Source organism: Sus scrofa, chromosome 3, assembly GCF_000003025.6.
Source record: "Sus scrofa isolate TJ Tabasco breed Duroc chromosome 3, Sscrofa11.1, whole genome shotgun sequence".
NCBI classification, from domain to species: domain Eukaryota; kingdom Metazoa; phylum Chordata; class Mammalia; order Artiodactyla; family Suidae; genus Sus; species Sus scrofa.
The window spans coordinates 36,256,549-36,274,983 of NC_010445.4; the positions used below are offsets into that span (position 1 = coordinate 36,256,549).

Below are 18,435 nucleotides of genomic sequence, written 5' to 3' on the forward strand. Positions count from 1 at the left end.
ATCCATAAAGAGCTCATTCTCAAAAATGTGGGTGTTGTTTTTTTGTTTTTGTTTTTTGGCCATGCCCATGACATGCATAAATTCCAAGCTAGGGAGGGATCGAACCTGAGTCATAGCGGTGACAACGCTGGGTCCTTAACTGCGGGGCCACCAGGGAACTTCCTCTTTCTTTAAAACATTTAAATATAAATGTTTTAAAGAAAGAGGTGAGCCTTATTCTAGGGAGTCAGAGGAATGGAGCAGACAGACTGGACGCCTGGATTACGTCAAAGCCAACAACTTGAGATTGAACTTGTGTGCAAGCCACTGATTTCCTTGGGACCCCTCCTTTCACAGGGTTATCAGAGCCTCACCCACTTTCTGGATGGATCCTGTGCCTCCGCTCTCCTAATCGCTTCTTGCTCAGCAGAACCACAAAAAGGTCTAGCCTAAGACATGGCAATGCTTTGGCAACTGCCTTCTGCTGAACAGGTCACTGCCAAGGTTATGCTCAGCTTCCACTCTCCATCCCAACAGCTTTCCCCAAGCAGACACCCTCATCCCCAAAAGAGAAAATTTCTATGTTATCATCACAAGAAACCTAGGGGTTGCCCCCCCGCCCCGTCCTCATTATCGAAGGACTGAGAAAGCTTATGCAACCTTCCCAATTTGCAGAACTGCTAAAGAGAAAGCCAAGAGCTGAGTCTCTATTTGTCTCAAAGTCTGTGCTTTTTCCAGGAGGGCTGCTGCTTCCTTTACTTGAATCTAAATGAACTCCTAGATGCAATCCACTGGGTCTGCTGAGCGCACACGGCCAAGCGGCTCACCGCGTATGTGGCCCAGCGACGGGCAACTTGGACGAACGTCTCCCCACAGAGTTCTCGGGGTGTCCTGGTGGATGGCCCATAAAACTAGGCTGAGAACACAGTGCACATAACAGAGTTCTCAGAAGCGGATTTACGGCTCTAACAATGTCACCCGGGACTGGAGAACCATCAGACTCCTGACTTTCAGAATCTCTAAACGCGTGTCAAGAACTAACAGGACGTTCATCTCAGATCAAAGGGAGAGGTTCCTGAATTATACTCGTCTCAGGAATAATGCTTACTGCCAGCACCCTTGGATCCCGAAGCCCTGTTTTCCTTAGGGCATCGTCTTGTCAGACAGCAGTGGGTTATTTGCTAATCTGGCTTCTCCCTCAACTCTGTGAGCTCCTGGAAGGTAAAGACTTGATCTGACTCACATTTCCAACCCCATTACCTAGCTCCTCTTAAATATAATCCGAATCCTCATTCTGGGCTAGTAAAACATATACGCCTAAGGGTAGAAAGCCAAAAGTCAGTGAGCTGGCTTGTAAATCAACACTATCCTTTTTAAAAAAAAAAGAAAAAAGAAAAATGAGCATCCAAAGTCATAAAGACTGGATACTTCTCTCCAGGGGTACATACCCAGGAAGGTATCCCAAGGAATACAACTCTATAGATCCTCGGTAATTAACTCCGGCAACAATGAACGGTGTTCGTGAAAAGCACAGAAGCCTCTCAGGTATTTCGTGATACAGGAGCAAAGCATCAACCTGCAGACAGATCATGTAACCCACCCCCCCCCCCCGCCAAAGGAACAACTGGCGGCAGTGATAGAGCAACACGAAAACAAGCGCCGACGTTTAAGGAAGAGACGGTAACCGCAAGCCACAAGCCCAGGAGAGTCACCGAGTCAGACCACCCACCCGCTGGTGCACGGGGTGGTGGGGCGTATTGTAATGATTCAGGTGCAGGCAGACCTTGTTTCCTCGGCATCTCTAGGGTTATTTGGGGGATGCCTTAAAGATGGACACAAAGAAAGTCAAGGAGAGCTCGGATTCTGCTCTGCGATGGAAGGAAGGCAGGCACCTGGAGCAGAGCCCTGAGTGAGAGAGCCCAGCTTTGCATGCAAGACATGGAGACCCCCCCCCTCCTGGAGCCAGACGGGCACCGGCTGGAGAGTGTGATCACGCTCTTGGCCATCTGCTCAGGGCCCGTGAAGGCAGCCGTGTGTCCTCCTGCCTGGACACCGGGGAGGACACCGATCACTAGTCAATCTGCTCAAAATTGCCTCCGATGATTAGTGTGTAATGACTCAGGTAGGTCACGGCCAGGGACATTTCTGTTGTTAATGCATTAGCAGCTGTAAACAGGCATCGATTCTGCACAGTGAGGTTTACGGACGGGATGGGGGAGCGCCTGGCCCCGGGCAGTGTAAGTGCTCCTTCCTGGGTGAAGGTACGCCCTGCAAGGGCACTGCACCTCGGGGAAGGGTGAGGAAGGCCCAGGAGGAAGGCTGGCCGACTCGAAAACAAATAAGCAAACCAACAAACCTGGCCAGAGAGGACAGACAGAAGAGCAGAATTTACCGGTGAGGGGAATACCTCTTGGCCTCGCCTTTATCTGAGACGGATCTAATCATACCCTTGCATTTGGAGCCCAACATACATGTATCTCTGTGACTGGCTGGTTTGGGATAGTTACTCTAACTTGGATTGTTTTATTTACTTAAATTGTACCTTTAAATTTTATCATGGTCCAGGGCCCCGTGTCTGACTGTTCCCTGTAATGTCCCCAGCACCCAGCAAGAATTCAACACCATTCTTATTTTCTTTTTCTTTTTTTCTTTCTAGGGCCACATCTGCAGTTATATGGAAGTTCCCAGGCCAGGGCTCGAATCAGAGCTGTAGCTGCCAGCCTATACCACAGCCACAGGAACCCAGGATCTGAGCATCTGTGACCTACACCACAGCTCACAGCAATGCTGGATCCTTAGCCCAGTGAAGGAGGCCAGGGATCAAACCCACATCCTCACAGACACTGGGTCAGATACTTAATCTACTGTGCCACAGTGGGAACTCATTTTTCCATAGTTATTTGTCAGTGAATGAATGAATGATCACATTAGCAGGAGAAGAACGTTCACTGAGCTGTCAATGCCCGAGGACCCCGAGCTGCAATGTAGCACAGTTTTTCTTTTTCGCTTTTTGCTTTGTAGGGCCGCACCTGCGGCATGTGGAGGTTCCCAGGCTAGGGGTCTAATCGGAGCTATAGCTGCCGGCCTACACAGCAACATCAGATCCAAGCCTCGTCTGAGCCCTACACCACAGCTCACAGCAATGCCGGATCCTTAACCCACTGGGCGAGGCCAGGGATCGAACCTGCAACCTCAAGGTTCCTAGTTGGATTTGCTTCTGCTGTGCCACGACGGGAACTCCCTACCGTAGTTTTTCAAGATGATTTCTTCTTCAATACAAGCACTGAGGTCCGGTAATCTCAGCAACTGGCTGGTGTGCACACTTACACACACGCACACACAGTGAGTGGGCGCTGAGACCCCTTCTCAGGTGTGTAGCTGTTCTGAAGGACAATAAGAGTAAACGCTGTTACCATTTATTTAGTGTTGACCGGAAGCCAGGCACAGAGCTGGGGTTGGTACTTTCTGAGGCAAGAATCCTCCTTCGTGGGAATAATTCCCTGAATTCTAAAGGAACTAACCATATTTAAAAAAAATTATTCTGGCTATCGGCCCTTGAAGAAAGTTTATCTTTCTGTTTTGGAGCTTCTCAAAATGTGAAGACATCCACAGCCTCCTCCACTGGGAGAAACCAATTTCCCTGTTTCCAGAATTTATTAACCAGCCATGTTTCCAAAATCTGTGTTAGGCCTTTGCAATTTCCAGCCGTTGCTACAGGTACATTCATGTCTTAGATAAAAAGAAAAAGAAAAACAAAACCTCACATTACTATGTTGAATAGAAACAGCAAGGAGACCTAATCTTTAGCTTTAAGTGAAGGGATTTAGCAGAAATCCCAAGTCATTGTTTTCTTTGGGTCATTCAATTGGGAACTAACGAATAATCGGGAGGCATACGAAGACTGCACCTACTAGGGATACGAGTCAGTACCAGAGGTTGCAGGCAGGAGCTCCCATTGTGGTACAGTGGAAATGAATCCCTCATATCCATGAGGACGAGGGTTCCATCCCTGGCCTCTCTCAGTGGGTTAAGGATCGGGCGTTGCCTTGAGCTATGGCATAGGTCGCAGACACAGCTTGGACCTGGCGTTGCTGTTGCTGTGGCTGTGGTGCAGGCCGGCAGCTGCAGCTCCAATTCGACCCCTGGCCTGGGAACTTCCACGACCTACAGGTCGGGCCTAAAAACAAACAGACAGACGAAAACACAGAGGTTGCAGGCAAACCCTGCTTTTACTTCCTCTACTACTCTAATGCAACCTATTAGTGCGGCTCAAACTATATCCATATCGACTTACTAACACAGTACAGAGAAAGCAGACTATCGGTTCTGCATGAGTCCCAGAGCTACTTGCTGCCTTTTCTGACCTGGGAGACAAGGGACTCCTTTCTGCCCACAGGTGGGGGCGGGAAGAACCACTGCCCATCTTAGCACATCAACCTCTGCCTTGCTGAGATAATGACACTTCCCCTCAACGTCCTCTGCTGTGGCCTAGTTTCCATCTTTCTTGTTTCCTCACTGAATTCCAAGTTGGAAAGGGCCTTCGGTGACCGAACACGCGAGTTCCTTACTATTACCATTTTTTTTTTCCAATGGGGAAATTTAAGTCAAATTGGTCACATGGGTTGTTAAGAAACACACGGTCCGTGGAATTCCCGTCATGGTGCAGTGGTTAATGAATCCGACTAGGAGCCATGAGGTTGTGGGTTCGATCCCTGGCCTTGCTCAGTGGGTTAAGGATCTGGCGTTGCCATGAGCTGTGGTGTAGGTCGCAGACGCGGCTCAAATCCCGAGTTGCTGTGGCTGTGGTGTAGCCTGGCAGCTACAGCTCCGATTAGAGCCCTAGCCTGGGAACCTCCATATGCCGCAGGAGTGGCCCAAGAAATGGCAAAAAGACAAAAAAAAAAAAAAAAAAAAAAAAAATCACACAGTCGGTTCATAAAGCCAGGACAGCGAGCCTGGTTCTCTGGATGTTTCAGAGGTTGATCTGGACTGGGAGGTGGGATGGAGGTGGATGACAGAAGAACGGATGGAAGTACAAAGAGTGTGACCATCCCACAAAGCATATGCATCTATGAAACCGATTAACTCATTCAAAATAGATCTGGGCATGGATGCACCGAGAGATTCTCATACTAAGGCAAAGAAGTCAGCAAGAGAAAGGCAGGTACCATATGAGAGCGCTTACATGTGGAATCTGAAAGAGGGCACAAAGGCACCTACCTACAGAACAGAAACAAACTCACAGACATGGAGAACAGAGGCTGCCAAGGGGGTCGGGAGAGGGAGTGGGATGGACGGGGAGTTTGAGGTTCGTAGATGCAAACTATTGCATTTAGAATGGATAAGCAGTGGGGTCTTACTGTACAGCACAGGGAACTATGTCCAATCTCTTGGGTTAGAACATGATGGAAGATACTATTAAAAAAAAAAGAATATATATTGACTGGGTCCCTGCTGTACAGCAGAAATTGAAGGAATATTGTAAATCAACCATAATTTAATAAAAAAAATTTAAAAATAGGTCTGTGCGTCTCATTTTGGGGTTGTTAGGGGCACAGAAGTAAGCAAGACAGACACACACCAGGCTTTCACAGCTCCTCCAGCCCAATGCAGGATCCAGATAACACACAAGCAATAAACAGGCTAACTGGAGTCATGACAAGTACGTGGCAGATGTATTCTAAGTGAAATGACAGAGAATAACAAGGCAGGCAGTGGTTTGCAACTTCAAGCTTCTCTCTTCTCTCTCCAGGGTCCTCAAATCCTAGTATTTCTCGTACACAAAACTTCCTCAAAACTTTCATTCTTTCTTACCTTTTTCTGTTCGAACAATAAAGGCAGCAGAAGGAAATGCTTCTCTTCCTCTATTTCTCTGCCTACATTCTCCTCTCTCACCTCCCACTTTCACATACGCATTAAATCAAAATAATCCCCGGAATTCCTACTCCCAATCTAGCAGAGGGGGGCTAGGGAGAGAAGGAAGCATATATCCGAGCTCTGCTATGCAGCAGCTTAGGCAAGACAAGAGATACACATGTAGAATGTGGGAACAAGGGTGTCTGGAGGGTTGGTGAAGGGACACAGCAAATGGACAGGTCAGGGAGCATCCTTTTGTGTGCCCTCTGGACCATAAGGTACCAAATCAAGTGACATGCACCCCACCCTTGGCCTGGCCAGCGATTAAATGAATGCTTTTATGCTGTTGCCACTCTTGCTCCGCATCCCTCTGGAATCCCAAAAGATGCCTGACCTCTCCCATTTACAGTCAAGCTGCTGACTTCTTTAACTCAAGAGAATTCCACCTCCCTAGGCGATCATCACTACTCTTTGTCTTTCTAATCACCTTTGAACGGTTCTACCCTTGTTTGCTCTAAAAATATTAGCGCAGGGGTCAACCTTCTACACTGAAAAGAGAGTTGGGAGTCTCTTTATCCTACAAAGGGGGATCAAGGAACTCAAGCACACAGGGAAAACGGCCTTCGTGAGGAAGATCTTATTTGGTGAAGACGCAGGGTCCAGGCCTGTGGCCCGAGGTAAATGCCAGGTCACCTGTTTTCCCCATAACCAAGGGACCTCCCAGAACTCCATCTCTGATCTAGACACAAGTTGAGATGTCTCTATACTAAGATCACAGGAAGGGTGCCCCTGCTGGTGAGGCTGAGGATAGACAGGGCTCGGAATTGGGAAACAAACACACAGAGAAGTCGAGAAATCAACTTGCTTCCTTGGAATAGAAGGTAGGTAGGGATGCCCGAAAACAAGGCAAAGTGTCAGGTAGGAACTAGCTTATTCAACAAGGAGCTAAGTGATATTCACGCTTCAGGAATGTTAGTCTCCAATATACAGGAGGGAAGCCAGGGGAAGGTGGCTTTAGGTGTGAGGACCTCTAAGGAAGAGTTCACGGCCATGTGAAGGTGTCTGCGGAGTGGGATGCCAACAGCGGGGATGGGAGTCGGGCTTTAAGAAAGCCCTGGTCCAAAACGCCCCCCTCTCTCAGTGGTGGATGAAGAATAAGACAACGTCAGTGATGATGGGCACTTGAGACTGGGGTCCCCGGGAAGAGCATGGTGTCCTTGGGTGAGTGAGTGGGGTTTGGTCCAATTTGAGTGTTAGACATTTTGGAGTCAGGAGTGCCAGTGAAGAGATACAGCGATCTGTGCTGGATTTGGCACGGGCACTCAGTGAGATGTGGAGCAGTTGTTCCAGGCTTTGCAGTTGACAAAGCAGAGGTAGAAGCTTTGAAGAAAAATACCGAGTGGTAAGTCGAGGACAAAAACCAGCCACCAGGGTGGCCCAGACTCGTCTCCAGTCTGCTATCCTTTCTGTTTTCCCCACTTACACCAGAGTCCATCAGAAGGTGAGGGGCAATCAGTTATCTGTCCCCCCCCCATCTCTCCATGCTTTCACCCATCACTACATTCAACGCGTACCGATTGTCTCTTATGGCCGTTACTACCATAGATGCTGTGGATACAATCAGAGCTAATGTATTATTTAACAGTCGGCAGAAATCAGGCTCCAACCAATCAGAATAGACACATGGGGGGAGGGTAGTGGAGGATGGTGCTGAGGGACCATTAACCCTTCAGTTCTGGGTCAGGATCCATGTGGGGGGATAAAGCATATGGAATTGGAGGGGGTGAAAGATGCTTAGGGGTTTGGGACAGCAGGATTTTACCCACCCATATCCATCCCGGTCTATGCCAGCTGATGTATCAGCCTGCACTGAAGGACGGACAATTCAGACCTGGCCCCTGTACTCAAAGGACCTCTAGTCCAGAAATGCCCCAGCCAATATGGTAGGCCATTACTAGCTGCATGATACCGTTTAAAGTTAAAGAAACTCAAAACAAATAAAATCACAGACTTAGCTCCCCAGTTGTAGTCATCACATGTTAAATGCTCAATGGCCATACCTGGCTTGCAGCTACCACACCGCACAACACAGATAAAGCATATTCCTATTATCCCAGAAAGTTCTACTGGATGGCACTGGGCTAAAGAAGAGAAGACCTTAGATTCGTTTTTGCTCCATTCATGAACTAATTATAATTCTGATACAGCATGCCACGCACGTGCAATCTGACAGGAAACAGAGCTGACAGAGGCCAGAGGAAGGCTTCCGTTGGACGTTAAATTTACGTTGTAGGGAATTACTCTGAGGCTGAAGTGCAACCCATGACCCCACTACCACCAGCCCCCTGAAGCTTTCGTTCTAGCACAGAGGTCACAAAGGGACACGGGGAGCCAGAAGCTGACCCCGAGATTGGGTCATGGGCATGAACCCTCTGTATTCACATATACTGGCCAATCTATGCCCAAAGAGTCCCCAGACAAATGCAACACTCTGGAAAAAATAAATAACGAGAGGTAACCAGACTTTGGAAGGAGAAAATGGACATTGATTTTTCTGAAGCCAGCAGAGATATCAAGCCCTGTCTCTGACCGAGGTGAGAGATTAGCCACAACATCAGTCCAGGCACGGCAGCAGATCTGAGCAAATTCCAACTGCAAAGTCATGGCTCCCGGTAAAATGCTCACGAGGGCAGATGCAGTCTCCTGACCAGCGAAGTACCACACATGTGATTGGTGAAGAAGGCGCCAGGACCAGGCCCATGGCCGGATGTAGATGCCAGGTCACCTGTTTTCCTGGTAATCAAGCAACCTCCCAGGATGCCTTCTCTGATCTAGAAGTGATGTGTTGGCCCTGGGGGTGGGGGGGTGACTGTGCTTTTCACTGTGCCAGAGAAGCTATGATCCCTGGGAATCTAGATTGAAATCTGTTAGGCACACAGAGATTGGGCCACAGCTGCCAATATTCCCAATGAGGGGCTTTCCATGTCTTCCTTTTTACTATTTATTTATTTGTTTGTTTGTCTATTTTTAGGGCTGCACCTGCGGCATATGGAGGTTCCCAGGCTAGGGGTAGAATTGGGGCTGCGGCTGCTGGCGTACACCATAGCCACAGCAAAGCAGAATCCGAGTCATGTCTGCAACCTACACCACAGCTCATGGCAACACTGGATCGTTAACCCATTGAGCGGGAACAGGGATCCAACCTGTGTCCTCATGGATACTAGTCAGATTCATTACTGCTGAGCCACAACGGGAATTCTCTTTCTTAATTTTTTTTTTTTTAAATCAGATATCTGCACACTAGCTTGGAGTAGCAAATTAATACTTCTTTTTCCCTTCTGACTGTAATTGTAGATATGGAAATACCATATCCAAAGACAAATTAACATGAGTTCTTTACAACACTCTACTAATTATCTCGGGGACCAGAGCCTCCCCTAGGTTAGAAACTTCAGCACCAGTCTAGGATTGGAACATGCATTTTTTCCTGAGAAGCAGTAATTTGTATCATGTTGAGAAGAAGGTAAAGAGAAAGGTAGGAGGAGCCTACATAACAGGAGAACTCATCCTCCAAAGCATCCTTCCTCCATCCCTCTCCTGCCCGCATCAGCATCACAAAGGTGTCCAGGAGAACAGCACACCTTTGAGACGGGAACTGCTAAAGCAACATGCTGATTTAACTTTACACCAAATAGATCCGAGCAGACTGCGAGCCAAACAGCCCCCTCCTTGTTTCACTTATAATATCTCCCCGTTTTCAGGAAATGCTGTAGCCTGAACTTCAAAGGCATTAAAGGATGGATGTAACATGGAAGGAATTAGACATGAAATTTCCTTTATTATTGGGAACAAAAGCTGTGGGTCTAATCTCCTGTGTGATACAAGCTTTAGCTGATCAGGGTTACACTTAGGCATTCTGATGTAGCGAGGCGCCAGCCACGACTATTCCGTCTTTTTCTTTCTTTCAGGCTCCCTTCGCATATGCAAATGCCAGAGCAATAAAGAGGAGTCTTACAATACCAGTGAGGGCCAAAGAATTCCCTTTGATCAGCCTCTTCCCCCCCACCCCCAGCCTCTAAGGCTACCTGCCCCTTTATGATTTTTGATGTGTCAAATTATAGTCTCCACCACCCTCAGAAATAGACTACGTGAAGAAATTCTGAAACCGGGGAAGGAAGCTACATCTTGGAAAAAATAAATATTTCCTTAGGACATTTGTCCTTTGGACATTTTGATATTTGTTAAATTATGACGGATCTGTTCAAGTAACAAGTGGCTCGCCCGCCAGGACTCCTGCACGGGAGAGTTGATGGCGGAGATTTTAGGGAGCTGCAGGTGCACCTCCACCACTTCCCCGAATGCTGCTGGTGTATCAGAAAAAGTCGGGGTTGGGGAAACTGGACAAAATGCTGCTACCTTCACGGAAAATAAAGTCCTTGTGCGCGATGAGAAAGGCAAACGGCGGAGAGGGATTACTTGCTAAAAACAAATGAAATTTCCAAAAGGTACCCCAGCATCTTAAGCACAGAACTTTTTTTCTTTTTTCGCACTCATCTTTATATACAAGTAATGTATTTTGGCTCCGAAAGAGCAACACGAACTGATCTTAAATGCCCAAAGAAATAGATGGTCCCACTAATTGGTCTGTTTGAAGCCATTTCTTTTGACTTTTAACAGGAGAGGGGGAACAGCGTGTGCCCAGGAGAAAAACTTCGGGAACAAAAAGAAAACAAAAGCACATCTAATTTAACCCGCAGGCATTTCACCCTAGGGTTAACCCATCCATAAACGCCGATATTTCCTCTGTTATTTGCGGGAGTCCTACCTAGGCAGCCCTCTTCTCATCTCTGAATCCAATGCAGTGATGCAGAAAAGAAAGACACAGGCAGGTAATAAAGTGTTTGTGGGAACCCCAGGTCCACAGAAGAAAGCTTTTCATCACAAACACAGTCAAAGCAATGGCTGGATTGAAGTAATGACCGGTTTGAAGCGGTCGCACTTACTGAATGCGGAGTCCGATCAAGGAAGCTGTAAGTTCCACTCGCATGAGTTCGTTGAGCAGTTTCCTAGGGAGGAAGAGAAGGGAGACTTTAGTATCAGAGGAATGTACTCTTGAATGGGGTTTGCATCTTTTGCGTCAGAGTCACATCTGGTTCACCTTCCAAAGAGGGCTGTGATTATTCACCAGTGAATTTAATAAGATGATAGTGATGATGGTGAGGAAAAGGATTAAGATCAAACCTTCCAATTTTTCACTGAATGCTTGGCACACTTCAATTAGGAAAACCTTACTCTTTTATTTCAGAAGAGGAAAACTAAGGCTCAGACAGCTGGAGTAAATTGTACAAAGTGTACATATAGGTAGCGGAGCCTTGGATTTGAACTTGGGCAACTGGACACCAAGTTTAGAACCATTCTCTTGTCGGCTTGTCTTACAGAGTGAGCTCTTTGGTGCAGGATGTGCTCAAGGAAAGATGAATCTTTTAGAGATGTTACTGTAGAATTTCCTGCAGGGATTAGGCAAGAGGAAAGAAATCAACTCTAAGTTTCTTTTCAATTCTAGAATGCCAAGATGCTGTTATGTCAAGTCCGTAATAACTAAGGCTCAAAGTGACTTCATCTTGCAATGAATAAAACTGCGATATAAGGTGTCCCATCAATAATAAATTTCATAAACATGGCCATCATCACCCAATCAGAAGGAGCAAGATTCCCTTTCATTAATATTTAAATAAACCAAATACCACCTGAACTGCAAATGGCCATTATAATATCATATAACTCAGTGAGTTGGGGGAAGAAAGGTCAACTTCAACCAGGAAAATCAAGATTTACTAATAGATCAGAAAGATATATTTGGCACCATGTACTCAAGAGAGTTGGCCCCCATCTGCTCCCTCTCTGAAAAAAGTTAAGTAACAGAGATGCAACTGGTTGGCAGGGTTCTACAATCTTAATCTAGTCTTCTTTCAATTATTCGTATCAAGTAGTGATATAACCTATATCCAGACTCAATGCAATTCACAAGTTTCAGAGCTCAATTATAAACATTATTTGCAGATACATTTTAAAAAATACACCCTCCTTTTTAATACGACAAATTTTTTTTTTTTTTTAACTTCACATATGGTGAGTCACTGGCATTGATAAATGAGAACATCTGATAACATCCAGTGGTTCCAAAATACTGGAAAGAGAGACGAGTGTCTGGAGAGGCCTGAGGGTAAAGATAGCTATGAAGGGCGAGGATGGTGGTGACAGTGTTTATCCATCTGTCACCAGGCAGGACCCTACGGGGCCTTCCCGAGAGACAGCCCTGCCCCCATGTCCTCTGCCTGTCTCTTGTTTGTAGAAAAGCTCTCGTCTTTCAGGCTTCCCCTGAGTCACAAAAGCCTGGCTTAAGAATTAATGATTGAAAAGATGTGAACATTTCGTGACAAAAGTAGCAGCTGGGCCAGGAAAACTAGAAACAATTTATACAGTAAATCATCTCTATAGCAGCCACAGAATCTTTAGTTCCTCCCTGAAGTACATACATAACAGTATCTGATGTCCATTCCTGAGGTTTTACAGACACTAAACCCCCCACCAAATGGAAGACATTAACTACTTGATGACCATGAGCATGTAGCCCCCAGACCATCAGGAGTCTGCATACTGATGATGTAACCCCTGTGGCCCCACCCTGTGACCTCACCATCCACCAGATAAGAGAACTGTGCATAAGCTGATCACATACCCTGCTTGACTCCTCTCCTTCACCTTGACCTTAAAAACTCTTCCCTGAAATCCATCCAGGAGTTTGGGTTCTTTGAACATTAGCTGCCCTGACCTCCTTGTCTGGTGCCCACAATAAATGCTGCACTTTCCATCACCGCAAGCCAGTGTCAACAGATCAGCTTTGCTGTGAGTGGGAGAGTGGATCCAAGTCTGGGTCCAGAGTACATCCATCCATCCAACAACCTTCCATCCTTCTTCCCTTCCATCCATCCATCTATCCATAGCTCCACATCTACCAGCTTTGTGACCACAGATACATCACTGAACCCTTCTCTGTCTCAGTAGCATGGGAAGAAACGTAGCCCTGAGAGGTCCCGCAGGGGCTCGGCATCGTCTCTATGAGGATGCAGCTTTGATCCCCAAGCCTCACTCAGTGGGTTGAGGATCTGGCATTGCCACAAGCTGTGGTGTAGATTGCCGATGTGGCTTAGATCCAGTGTTGCTGTGGCTGTGGCGTAGGGCTCAGCTGCAGCTCTAATTCGACCCCTATTTTAAGGGCACACCTGTAGCATATGGGAACGTCCCTTAAAAACAAAAAAAACAAAAAATAAACAAAACATAGCATCTACATCAATGGAGAGAGGTGAGTGTTGAAATTTAACATTTGTAAGGCACTTAGCATTGTGCCTGCCACAAGGTCAAGGTCATTTAAAACTGTATTATTATGTATTAAGCCTTTGGTAAAGCCAAGCACTGGCCCCCTGGTGCTTACATTCTAGTGGAGGAAGAAAAATCTTGCCGGGATGCCAGGGAAGGCTGTACCAAGGAAGTGGCAGTGGCACTGAGATCTTGGATGAGAGGCTCACAGCCAGACAACGTAGCAAGAAGAATTAGGATCATGCAGAAATGAAGAGCCAACTATATGGTTTTTGTCTACAAATTCATAGTACGCCTCAGCTGGAGAATTACCTGTGTCCTAATAATAGAAATAGGAGTAGTATCTTCTAGGCAGACGGATCATCTCTGCATAGATACACTGGTCATAGGTCCTGTGATCAGCGTCAACCCCCTTGAGCCCTGCCCCTCCTCGTCTCAGTCACTTGCTCTGTCTCTTAAGACACTCACGCACACACTCTAAGATCCGGCTAAGTCAAGCCCCTCTCAAGCCACAAGACCCTGCAACGCCTCCAGCCCCTTGACCATGTCATCCTTCCAGTCACCTGCCCCAAAGTGGGTGCCTTCTTCAACGTCCACCCACACATGCTCTTCTCTCTATAGCTTTTGCTGATCCATCCAGCAGGACTGAAACTTTTCCAGCGGCCCCGTGACCTTTCGCACATTCCCACCCCCGCCCCCAGCAAGAATCCCACACTCTCTCTAAGGCACTGCAGCCTCGGCCTTGTCCAGGCTGTGAACTCCTGGAGGGCAAGGACAATATTTGATCCAACTCAGTAGCCTTGTCACCTGGCACTGTGCCCAGCCTCTCAGCAGCTGCTCACCACCCAGGAAAGCCTAGGACGCGATTGCTCTCTGACCCACAGCCTTACAGAGTCAAGGAGGGGGCACTGAACTGTACCCGAGAAAGCAGTCTTCTCTGAGCATCCTGGTCCCGTGCTTGGCACACAGGTGATAAGGTTCATTTCACATCCGTGTCAGCTCCCTGCCCACATCTTTATAGCTGTTCATAAACCAGCCTGCAGTTGGAATGAATTTTATAAGCCCCCATCCCTTCCCATGAATAAGAGTCTGTCAAATCCGTTAGGTGGATTGTTTTATGAAAACGGAGGCTGAAACCCATTGTTCCAAGGTGAGAACAGAAATGGTCATTAGCGAAGGCACCAGACAGCAAGGAAAATCTGAGATGTGCTCTAGCGTGCCAAAGGAGTGATGGAGTTTAAAAAAAAAAAAAAACTAAGAGGGCCCCGAGTTTGCAATTACTCTTGCAAACTACCTAAAGAGCAATTTGTGACCAGGGAGAATGGTGGGCCCTGCAGAAACCGCATGGAATTTTCACCCTTCTGAGACTCTGCCCCAGCTAAAGAGCTGCAAGTGAAGGAACCGGAAAAGGACGCGGGCACCAAGTCGGGCAGAGTGGAGGTGATTGCTGGCTCCATGCATTAGCCGCGGCCACCTTGCTCTCCATCCGAACGGATGAACAGAGCAGCATGCCAATTACTTCCAGGACACTGATGCTGATGACCCCTGAGCAGGGCCGGCTGCTGCAATGTTTCTACTGCTGTAGATGTGGCCACACACCGCTTTGTGGATTCCCACCCACAGGCTGCTAGGATCTCCTGTCTCCACGCTTGCCCCTCTCAGCCTCCAAAGAGCAGGCAGAGCAATCCTCACAAATTATGAAGGCGCCCATGTCACTTGATGGTTTAAACCCTATATGGGCAGCTGCCCCTTGCACTGACGGCCAAGCCCACACTTGGGGACACAGCCTGACACTCCACGTGCTTGTTACTGAGCAGGCATACCCTCCAACCAGACCCCTTGTGTACCTGCCCTGGGCACCTGCCAGCTCTGGGTCCCACCTTCTACCCCAGCAGCCCCAGCGATGTTTCACATGCCTTGTCTTTGCCCTGGGATGAGCTTAGGACCCAGACACCTCTCATGGGTACTTCCTCATGGAAGCCTCTGCTCCGAGGTCTCAGGAGCCCATTAGCCTTCCTTCCTAGCACCTTGCACAGCTGTCAGTTCACAGTCGGATGAAAACACTCTAATTCCAGGCTTCCTGTGTCACTAGTGTGGTGGTGGCTCCATGAGGGCAGAGACTGCGTCTGTCTGCTTCACCCCTTTCACTCCAGCTCTGACCACACTGCAGCAGGTGTGGAAGGCATCCGATAAATACTTGCTGAAGGAGGGAAGGTGGAAGGGAGGGAGGGAAGGGTTAGGGAGGATAGATGAAAGGAAGGATGGATGGGATGAAGGAAAGAGAGAAGAGAGGGACGGAGGGAGAACAGGAAGCTTCCTCACCCCGTGGCTAACTTTAAACACACCTCCGGGGACTCCCACATTCTATAAGAGTCATTTCCCTCCCCAGCCCTGCTCCACCTCACACTCCATTTGGAAGTCAGGTCTGAGCCACCTGCCCCTGGTTCCATCAGGGCCGTGCTGAGTAGGGATAACAGCTCCCCAGATCTCCGTTCGGGCTGCTCCCAGGCATTTGGGCAGCATGGCTAAATCCGCTGGCTGCTGGAACTGAGAACTCAGTTCTCCGGGGTCACTGTTCTCTGCCACGTGTTGGGCAGGAACCGAAGCAGCCACGCTTGGGAGCAAGAATAACAAAGAATGGAGCAGAGGGAAACCGGGCGAGAGGGCAGGGGTCACGAGGCGGGAGGTTTGGGAGGGGCGTCGGGGGGATGCTGCCGCCACGGGGCCTGACGACTCAGCTGCTCAGGGTGCCCGCCCCTCCTGGCACCGACCACACCCCGTCTCTCAGGGCTGAGACTCACCCCTGTGCTGCAGAATGAGTGCCCCCATTTTTGAGCTACCCTGAGTGAGTTTCTATTATTTGCCAACAAGAGTCACATGTCGCAAGCGTGGCGTCTCACCCAGCTGGGGGCATCTTCACCAGCCCCACCTTCAGATACGCCCGCTCTATCTTGACCACATTGGTGACTGGGACTGCACATGCTCTCTCCAAGTTTCTGAGAGGCCCCCGACCTCATCGGGGCATCTGGAGCTTAACCATCCTTAAGAGGCACCTGAAAGCCACATCAGCACAGAGCCCTGCAGCAGGTACCATGTGGGCTTACGATGGGTGATCTGGCAGTGGTGCAGCATAAAGCAGCGGGCATCAGTCACACTGGGGCGGAGGCAGAGCGCGCGTGCACTGCAGCTTCCTTAGGGAGCAGACAATCACCTCCCCAAGGGAATCCAGTGGCGCGCAGCCCTATAACCTGAGCTCCTGACCCCTGGCCCCCGCCACAGTAGGGATCTGCCCAGCCACACCCGGCCATGGAAACAATTCTGTGTGTCCTTATTTGCTGCAGGATCCAAGCATCTGAGCTCAGACTCAGAACCAATACGTCATTTTATTGTAAAGGCAGTTTTTTTGCTAAGGAGCAATGTGGGTTAAAGAAGCATCTTCTGCTGCGATCAGATGTATAAGTGCCCACATGACCAGGGAGGATGGGGCCCTTTAAAAAATAATTATTGGAGTAGAGTTGACTTCCAATATTGTATTAGTTTCAGGTGTACAGGAAAGTGCATCAGTTACACATACACATGTATCCATTCTTTTCCCTTTGTTTTTTCTTTTTGTCTTTTTAGGGGCATACCCATGGCATAGGGTAGTTCCCAGGCTAGAGGTCAAATCGGAGCTGCAGCTGCCAGCCTATGCCACAGCCACAGCCCTGCTAGATCCTAGCCACATCTGCAGCCTACACCACGGCTCAGAGTAATGCCAGATCCTTAACCCACTGTGCAAGGCCAGGGATTGAACCCACACCCTTATGGATACTAGTTGGGTTCGTTACCGCTGAGCCACAACGGGAACTCCCATATATCTACCCATTCCTTCTTCCCCCACAGGTTATTACAAACTGTTGAGTAGATTTCCCTGTGCTCTACAGAAGGCTCCTCTTCATTCTCTGGGGCAGGCACTCGTGTGTATACATCATTCCCATCCTCCTAATGCCTCCTTCCCCCCACTTTTTGAGTTGACTGTCCCACACCACCTCTTTTTGCATCCGACCCCATTCCCGCATCCGATGTCTGGTCTCTGACCTGAGAAGTCCCCCAACGACTCTTTTCTTCCCCTCTCTCCCCCTTGCACCTGTAGACTATAAGTGACTGAGCTGAACAAGAACAAAAGACAGCAGCCAAGCATCCTAACCTCTGGCCGTGCTTCTGTCCTGGCCAGTTCCCTCGCCTGGGAGTCTGTTCCCTCTCTGCCCGCCTGGTACCCAGGGATCTGGTCTTCACATCCTCAGGGAGCCCTTGGCAAGCACAGTGAAGCGCTCTCACCTCTGCTCTCAGAATTCCATCGCTTCGCCCTCCTCTCCATGGACCACTCGCACTTTACAGCCCCAGGCTATGCTTTCCTAATTCTTGAATGGTGGTGCTAGCGTGATTTGAGACGCTGAGTGGGACTCAATGTCCATTCTCCTGTTTGCTTAGCTCAGTACCTTTGGGCAAGCTGCTTGACCTTGCTGAGCCTCTGTTTTCTTACCCATCGAATGGGGATATCACGCTCTGCTCCTCAGAGAAGGGGTGTGAGGATTACACAGCATCACCGGCTGGCACTGCCCATCAATACACATGTATCCTGCCAGCCGCCTAACAGTGACACCTCCTTGGTCCACAAAAGTCCTTCCAACAACCTGGGAGCTCCTGCTGTGACTCAGCAGAAATGAATCCAACTAGTATCCATGAGGATGCAGGTTCGATCCCTGGCCTCGCTCAGTGGGTCAGGGATCTGGTGTTGCTGCGGTGGTGGCAGAGATCGCAGACGTGGCTTGGACCCACAGTTTCTCTGGCTATGGTGTAGGCCAGCAGCTGTAGTTCCAGTTCCATCTCTAGCCTGGAAACCTCCATATGCAGCAGGTGTGGCCCTAAAAAGCAAACAACAACAGCAACAACAAAACCCCCAAAACCGCCCTTCCAACAATCGAAACTGAAACATGCTTTGAAAAATTGAGCCAAAGACGTAAGATGACCCAGTTGCCTCTGACAGCAGAAGGCAGGCAGACCAGTGGCCAGCACAGCGCCCGGCACATAGCAGGTGTCCTTTAAGACTTCCCAAACTGAGGAACCTACGGGGGCTCTTCCTGTGCTGAGGACATGCAATTGCAGCTGCGGCTCCAAGGCTTATACCTGACTTGTCATACTGTTTAAATGCAATAAACATCCATTACTCTGCCTGCTGTGTTT

General features: G+C 48.6%; 1 protein-coding gene across 9 annotated transcripts in view; it reads right to left on the reverse strand.

Annotated features, from left to right (window-relative positions):
* The window catches only part of RBFOX1 (RNA binding protein, fox-1 homolog 1), a 2,271,070-nt gene that overhangs the window by 1,317,846 nt on the left and 934,789 nt on the right, over positions 1-18,435 (reverse strand). For all 9 annotated transcript variants that reach the window (XR_002342915.1, XM_021088068.1, XM_021088065.1 and 6 more), the window contains one exon: positions 10,839-10,901. Coding sequence is in view for 7 of the 9 variants with exons in the window: in XM_021088068.1 (XP_020943727.1) it covers positions 10,839-10,901 (63 nt within the window). In the remaining 2 variants the exon portion in view is untranslated. The remainder of the gene's footprint in view (positions 1-10,838; positions 10,902-18,435) is intronic.